General features: G+C 36.6%; 1 protein-coding gene across 1 annotated transcript; it reads left to right on the forward strand.

Moving 5' to 3' along the window:
* The first annotated feature begins 314 nt into the window (after nt 1-314).
* LOC100118578 (methionine--tRNA ligase, cytoplasmic) lies at nt 315-5254 on the forward strand. Its single transcript, XM_003425827.4, has 13 exons — nt 315-559; nt 860-1011; nt 1125-1241; nt 1311-1586; nt 1659-1891; nt 1970-2008; nt 2081-2522; nt 2601-2982; nt 3063-3276; nt 3351-3587; nt 3671-4004; nt 4159-4380; nt 4471-5254. Exons 1-13 carry the CDS (start codon nt 454-456, stop codon nt 4621-4623), a joined length of 2907 nt encoding a protein of 968 aa, XP_003425875.1. The 5' UTR covers nt 315-453; the 3' UTR covers nt 4624-5254.
* Nucleotides 5255-8441: the final 3187 nt, after the last annotated feature.

The raw sequence follows: 8441 nt of genomic DNA on the forward strand, positions 1-8441 counted from the left end.
TCTGAACGTGTTCCTGCACATGTAGTATGAATTCTCTAATAAGTAGAGCCATTATAATGTTTTATTTATACAAAAAGTAATTATATTATTAAAAAATAAGTTTTAATACATATATACGTTAAATCGAAGATGCATCTGCAGCCGGCAGAGTACGAATATGGAGGTGTAAGTATCATAACTCTTCACTGGAAAAGCCTCGCCAACATAATAAAACACATCTCCGCACAAAAAAAGAAAAACTCATCACAGTGCACTCGTGTAACTCTTCCATAAAAGAATGAATGACTGTACTGTACTAAAACCGCGCGTCGTCAGCCCTCTCCTGACGCAACAAGCGCGACAGCTTTCTTCGGCCGAATCAGTTTCGGTGTCTCGCGCTCACATGTGTCGGTTGTGCGGTTAACATATTTTCGTATTTATTGCCCGTATTTATTAATTTATTACCGTGAAAAAATGAAGGCCGCTTCGAACCCGAACAATCCCAACCTCCTGAAGCTCATCGTCGCCGCGGAAATCGCTGGCAAGGAGCTAACGCTCGATGACAAAACCGAGCCGAAACGTGAGTTTTCTAACCTATAACTCTTTAACTCTCTATTGTTTTCTGCTACTTTCATCTTTTTATTTACCAAGAAAAAATACTTACCATCTGCCTGTCGTTTGTGCTGCTTATAAGCAGAAACAATGATGACGTAGCTTTTGCTTTGTTTTTTAAGAAGTAGTCGTATACGTATGTACAGTGGGATACTTGCAAATTCTTTCGTGTTAATTATCCTTTTGTGCTTATTTTTGCTCGGGCCTGTGCCTCTGTTCTCTTTGTAGACGTGTACGTAAAAATGAGGTCTGTGCATTTGATTTTTAGAGAGCTCGTTAAATCGACTGCCAGTGCTGAAATTAGAATCTTCAGATGAGCTGTTCAGTGTCAGTGCAGCGGTACAGTACCTTGCACCGGTTAGCGAGGAGAATATTGTTGCTGCTAACAGATGGCTCGAGTGGGATGCTTCACAGTTGCAGGTAAATGTCATTTTTATTAGATAACTAAGTTCTTCGTGCTTATTTTGTCAAAACTAAACAATGCACATTTGTCAGACAGCCTTTTGTTAATTTAATGTGTGACTCTCTTACAGCCTGCGATAGTTTCATATGGTGGATCTGGGAAATTGGATGTATCGCACAAGCCCCGAATATGGTCTCTTCTGAAGGAACTGAACACGGCATTGAAAGATGCACAGTACTTAATTAAGGTGACCTTCATGGATTTACTGTTAAATATATTGTGTCAAACAGTTAGTTATAATAAATTTATTCTTCAGGATAAGGACAACCTAACAGTAGTAGATGCATCTATCTGGGTGACATTGTGGTCTACAGTAGTGGTTACCGAGATAGGTGAAGTGATTACTAAAGAATTTGCCAATGTTGATAAGTGGTTGAAGGATATTCAAAGTTTACCTGCTATCCAGAAGTCATTGAAGAAAATTAAGTTAGAAAGAGGAGTCCAAGCTATTATTTCAATTAATGCCGCATCTTGGTTCCCTCTCAATTCATACACCGGTGCTGGAAAATCTCAGAGTGCACCAACAGGCGATGTAAGCATTAAATGAAGTTAGAATAACAAGTGTTTGTTAAATATTTTATTTATTTTGTTCAATGAATTTTAGGGTAGCCCATCTGAGGAGAAGGAAGATAAAGCAATCACGCAGGAAGAAATGGATTCTGTTAAAAATAACTGGACATCGATTACTTATTCCTCCATCAAAGAAGCTTCTTACCCCGTGTTACCACAGAAAGGAGAGAAAAATGTTTTAATCACTTCAGCTCTTCCATATGTAAATAATGTTCCACACTTAGGAAATATAATTGGTTGTGTTTTGTCTGCAGATATCTTTGCAAGGTTCGCAATCTTATATTATTAACTTATATTTAAAAAATCGAAACATTAAATAATATTGATTCAAACTTTTAATTTTAGATATTGTCGACAAAGAAATTATAATACTCTCTACATAAGGTAAACTATTGAATTAATGAATGTATAAAATCATTTAATTAAAGTCATTTGCTCATGTTATAATTTTTGTAGTGGAACTGATGAATATGGTACTGCAACTGAGGCTAAGGCTCTTGAAGAGAAATTGACTCCCCAGCAAATCTGTGACAAATTTTTCGACATTCACAATGACATTTACAGATGGTTTAGTATTGGTTTTGATTATTTTGGTCGTACGACAACCCCTGAACAAACGGAGATTGTTCAGGCTATGTTTTTAAGAATAAAGGAACAAGGCTACATTTTGCCTAAAACAGTGGATCAGTTACTTTGTGAAAAATGCGAAAGATTCCTGGCGGACAGATTTGTAGAAGGAACGTGTCCTAGGTGTAAATACGAAGACGCGCGAGGTGATCAATGCGATGGTTGTGGACATCTTGTCAATGCTACAGAACTCATCAATCCAAGATGTAAAGTGTGTAGCACAAAGCCAGTAATCAAGGCTTCAACTCAATTCTTTTTGGATTTACCCAAGGTAATTTGAAATTCATTTCGCAATGTGTTATTACAAAAACTTTGATTGTCGATAAAATTGAAATATTTTTCACTCTAGATTCAAGAGGGTTTGAAGCAGTGGGCAACAGAAGCAGAAGGTGGCTGGTCATCAGTAGCTCGCGCAGTTACCAAGCCTTGGTTGAGAGATGGTTTGAAACCCAGATGTATTACAAGAGATCTCAAATGGGGAATACCAGTACCACTGGATGGCTACAGGGACAAGGTTTTTTATGTGTGGTTTGATGCTCCTCTTGGTTATCTCAGTATTACAAAGAAGTACACCAAGGAATTCGAAAAGTGGTGGAAACCCAATGGCGTCGATGTAAGCCTTTATCAGTTCATGGCTAAAGACAACGTTCCTTTCCATGCTATTATGTTCCCAGCAACGCTCTTGGCAGCTGATCAAGGTCACACGCTTGTGAGGCATATTATGGCTACTGGTAAATGAAATCTTGATTAGGCCTAGTAAAATACGTTAGTTTATTACGAGAATTCGAATTAAAAATATAACTTTTTTTAGAGTATCTCAACTACGAAGATACAAAGTTCTCGAAATCTAGAGGTATTGGAGTATTCGGTACAGATGCGAGAGATACTGGTATACCAGCCGATGTCTGGCGTTTCTATCTGGCTTACATCAGGCCAGAAACTATGGATTCCAACTTTAATTGGGTTGATTTAGCCACTAAGAATAATAGCGAATTATTGAATAATCTTGGAAACTTTGTAAACAGGTTTGTCATCTCGCTGAAATGTCACGATCGTAACATTTAGTTATCTTTCTTTTTACATGTCTGATAAATTTTAGAGCTCTCATGTTTGCGGAGAAGAATTTCAATTCGAAAATCCCAGAAATGGAATTGCTCGAAGATGATTTGCATGTCCTTGCTCTGGTGCAACGGGAACTGACTAGTTACATTACCCTTTTGGAACAAGCAAGATTACGTGATAGTTTGAGACACATATTAGCTATTTCTAAGCATGGAAATCAGTACATGCAGTCCCAGCAACCATGGGTCAAAGTTAAAGGAAGTGAAGAAGACAAGTAAGTTTTTTTAATTTGGATATTAAACCCAAAATGATCTTTTACGGTGCTTATTTACACATCGTTTTTGTTAATTATTACAGGAAAAAGGGAGCAACTGTTATAGGTGTTTGCTGCAATCTCGCCTGTCTTCTGTCTGCATTGCTAGCCCCATTCATGCCAAACACAGCTCGGGAATTGAGAGCGCAATTGGGATTGCCCAAACAAAACTATGGCTATATTCCGGAGGTTCTCTCTATCATGCTGCCAGCCGGTCACAGTATTGGCAAACCTTCTCCGTTATTCACGAAAATAGAGGATAAGCAAGTTGAGGAGTTAAGAAAAAAATACGCTGGAAGACAAGAGTCAACACCTCCTAGAGAAACCGTGGCGGTGCCAACTGACGTCGCATCTTTAGAGGCGGCGGTTGCGAAACAAGTACGTCTTTATCTAAATAAAAAATATTTTTCATGTTCGGGGCGTTATCGATGGACTCATAAAAACATGCTTCGGATCTTCATTATGATATTTTCTTTGAGATTAATTTTAAACTTTTATCTTCATTCTATTTATATTATGTTACTTGTTACAGGCCTTACTAGTCAGAGATCTTAAAGCAAAACAAGATAAAAGCGTTTGGCAACCACAAGTACAGATTCTTTTGGATTTAAAGAAAAAGCTAGCCGAAGCTCAAAGCAAGGGTAACCAAGCTGGAGCAGCAAAAGATAACAAAGCGCAATCGGCAACAGCTCCTCAACAGAACGGCAATGTAACCGCAGAAATTGCTGAGCTAGAAGCAGCAGTATTAAAACAGGTTAGTTTTTATTTTCTTTTTTTTTGGCTTCAAGGTATTTTATGATATATTATAAAATAAAAACTACTAAAAAAAATTGCGTTTCATTAGGGCAATCTTGTTAGAGACTTGAAGGGTAAGGGTGACAAGAGCGTGTGGCAACCCCAAGTGGAAATTCTTCTGCAGTTAAAACAAAAGTTGTCCGCACTGACAGGCGCCCCAGCCGCAGCGCCGGCCGACAAAAAATCTAAAAAGAAAAAGTAAAGAAAACACTTCAGGGATGATACGTGAAAAAGAGAAACAATCTTGTGTTCTGGGAACAAAAGTGCACGGATCAATATTTTTCAATTAAAGTAGTTTCGTATGGAGTATGACTTCTATTTTTATGAGTATGAATTTTCCATGCGGCAATAAATAAAAAAAAAATAGCAATTTGGATTGTATTGTTTGAGCGATTGATTGTGATTAAAAACAGTAATAACGTTTTTGATATAAACTTTTCTTGTTAATATTATCTTTGATTAAATGGATGACAATGATACGTCTTTTGAATGTATTTTTGAAAGAACGCACTTTTTCCCCACTAAAGTCGACTGCTTAATTGATTATTTAATGGCACGTTATAAACGCATGCACAATTAAATGCTTCAAAGTTATATTTAAAAAAATGATGTATATAATCGTAATAAAACCCAGCGAAATTTATTTAAAAATAAAAGTTATGATACGTTTTTTTAAAAGACTTGTAGATTTTAATAGCGAAGGTGCATAGACCTATATATATATATACTTTAAGTCATCAAACGTTTTGTTAATGAAAATGAGTGATTGAATTAATTACAAATTATTCAAAGTTTTACTATATATCCTTTGTGAATAAATAAATACAGCTAAATTGTTGAATTTATTTCTTGAACCATGATACTAGCACAGTATCGAAAACATTCTGCATGTTCATTTGATTTCAAAAACTTTTGTCGACAAACTCCGGATGAACATGAAAAGAATGCAAAAATTGATATTTCACTAATTTCCATTATGTATTCTACAAGGTTAAAAAATTACTTTAATTTTTTTTAATGGTCGAATATTTACCGAACTATGCTTCAATGTAGCGTAGTTCAACGGAGCTGTCGTCGTTGGGGCTCAGTTTTCCTATAAATATACCAATATAATGCAGACGTTGTATGAGAGTCGTCGAAGCGATTGAGAAAAAGGGGCATACTAAGTCAGTCTGATATACACCTTCAAGTGACGAAGTCATCAGTCGCACGATAATTTATAAAATCTGTGATTATTTTAGTTATTTAATTCAAAATCATTGAGAAGCTTTCGTTTCGATATTCGGTTCAAATTTCTCGGTCTGCATTATTCTTAAGTTAAAAATCGCGTGAATTCCAGGTTGTTTGTTTAATTATAAAGTGGATTGGTGAGCAAAATTCAAGTGAAAAAAACATTTGTGTGTAGCGCTGCATGGCAACAGCCCAAGTGCATCGCGAGCTCGGACAAACCGAGCGGATGACACATTGACACCTAACGCCCGCCTTATCACCGCATACCGTCCTACGGTCGCGAGGCTAATTGTTCGAGCGCGGACAGTTCGCACTTGAGTTCTTCGGGTGCATTCAACTCGCACACTCTTTCTACCTGCAGAGAATATATCGGAAGTCTGATTTAAACCTTCGACTGTTCATTATCCAACCCTGCGCACCTTTCTCCACGTTCCTGGGCTTGACCCTTGGACGGCACAGCCCAGAACCCCACACCGCACATCACCACCCAATTCCTCCCTCGTAACAATATATACACGAGAAAATATGATTTGAGCCTTTTATGTCTTTTTCACACAAGAACAACGTTCTCACAAGGCTGAGATCGCATTCTCGCACGTAGCTACAACTATGTTGATATTTTCTAGCAGAGATTTTTCTGTATTCGTATTTTAAATATTGTAGTAAAAGACGTATAACTTAGATAAACAATAAAAGTTAGAGTTGAATAAATGCACGGTGAATTCTGATCGCCAGTAAAAGTGCGCGTTGTATAAATAATACACAATAAGTGTTTTGAACAAATTACGGTTGATACGATGGCGGCCGAAGCCGCTAATGAAGAAAAGGAGCTTAGCGACCAAGATCGAATGGACTACGAAAAGAAATTGGAAAACTGAGTGTCCCTATACGTGGGTGCTGTCGAGTGAACTGAAAAAAGACATAAACATGGAGTGGAATCTTGGCGACCATGAAGACGTCATTCCACTGATGAAGCTGATGCGCTGCATTGTGCATGTGTACGAATACACAAAAAATAACGAAGACCTACAAGTTATACTAAAATTACTGAGTCATTGCGATAAGGTGATTATTGAAATTCAAGAACGGTAAAGCAACTTGATACATCATTTTCATTCACACATCTTCACGATAATTGTAATAAAAATTACTTTTCAGTGCCCATCCAGATATTTCGATTGAAGCTGCACAATTTATCTTGAGATCAATAAAATGTTTCGTCTTCCTGCACTTCAAAATGGGGCCAGAACTGAAACAAATTTTTGCTGAGACCTATATGAGAGTATAGATACGTTTGACAAGAAGCAGACGAGCACGATAAAAGCTTGCAAAAGCATCGCCTGGTCAAAATATCCGGGAACGAAAGAATCCATCGAATTTATACGCGAAGCGATAGCAGACAATGCCAACTGCGATCTGTGGTACTGTATTTTGGGCAAATTGTTGCGATACAAAAGACGAACTCCTCTATTTTATGCCGAACCAGACGCCGAAGAAATAGAAAGCTTCGAAAAAGCATATGATATTATGAAAAATCCGATCTACGGGGTGTTTCTTGGCAAAGCTTACAGCGAGAAGAAAAAACACGATGAGTCTTGGGAAATTTTTAAGAGAGTTTTGCCGGACATACCTCAAAATGACACGCTCTTGTTGATAGTAGCCTTGAGTTGTGTTCAAATGAAAAAATTTGAAGCCGCAAAACATTTTCTTGACTTAATTAATAAGAAATCAGATAGCATGTACTTTCATTATAGGGGCATATATCATTAAAAACAAGGACAATACAAGGTATGCCCGTTTTGAAACTTGTACTTTTTTACGTATGAATGTTGATAATATAGAAGATATGTTTTTATAAGAGTCTTGTTTGTTCTTCGAAGAAGCAATCAAACACAATAATTACCCGACAGAGTATAATTGCATATAGAATATGCAAAAAACTAAAAACAAAGATTTCAATCTAACTCAATACTCGCTAGAAATGTTGGACCGGTATAGAAATTGGTCTAAAGACGTGCTACAGACTATTACTCTACATTTAGCGTATACTTATTTCAAAAAGAATAAGGATATTGAGGAGTCTCTAAGGTACTTCTTGGAAGCAATCGAAATAAACCCTGATGGTGTGTGCCTAAAGGTAATCATTTTTATTGGATTATTACAGAAAAATTATTATTGTTTTGTCAACAATAATGACTCGTACAATTTGAATTTTAGGAATTATTTCGCCCTGTTTTATTTTGCGCCTGGCCTCAAAACAGTATCTATGCAATCCTAAGTAAAGATATATTGCCAATTGTTTGCTGGCAACCAGATAGTTTTGATGAGGTAACCGCGAAAAGAGGAAGAACGCTAAGTGAATATTGTACCTATCATACTCACTAATGTAACAAATTCGAAGTGATTTTACTTTTATATTTATATTGATGACTAAAATTTATACATTATTTTGAAGCATGTTGTTTTTTGAAAAAATATTTACAAGATTGACGTAGATTTTATAGAATCACCTTTTTCATACATAATAGTTATGATTATATTACATATAAGTATAGGTATTGCTATCCGTTTTCGTAAATCGTTCTAATATCTAACGGCAATAAAGATACAGAATATGCCTCTACGTATTTCTCAGAGCACTGAATCGCCTCATTTAGTTTCAAAGTTCATCTTGATTCGCGATTTTAAATATAGAAACCGACCAGTCGAGCTTTCACGTGAAATATACACGCGAGATTATTTATTGAACTACTCGCAAGCATCTCATTGACACATACAATTCACGTGCTG

Source organism: Nasonia vitripennis, chromosome 2, assembly GCF_009193385.2.
Source record: "Nasonia vitripennis strain AsymCx chromosome 2, Nvit_psr_1.1, whole genome shotgun sequence".
NCBI lineage: Eukaryota > Metazoa > Arthropoda > Insecta > Hymenoptera > Pteromalidae > Nasonia > Nasonia vitripennis.

What these genes read in the sequence shown, in the direction of transcription:
- LOC100118578 (XM_003425827.4), top strand. Translation starts at nt 454, where the DNA reads ATGAAGGCCGCTTCGAACCCGAACAATCCCAACCTCCTGAAGCTCATC. An exon ending in CTTGGAAACTTTGTAAACAG is followed by an intron (nt 3,277 to 3,350) that starts GTTTGTCATCTC and finishes GATAAATTTTAG; the next exon opens with AGCTCTCATGTTTGCGGAGA. An exon ending in AAAGGAAGTGAAGAAGACAA is followed by an intron (nt 3,588 to 3,670) that starts GTAAGTTTTTTT and finishes TAATTATTACAG; the next exon opens with GAAAAAGGGAGCAACTGTTA.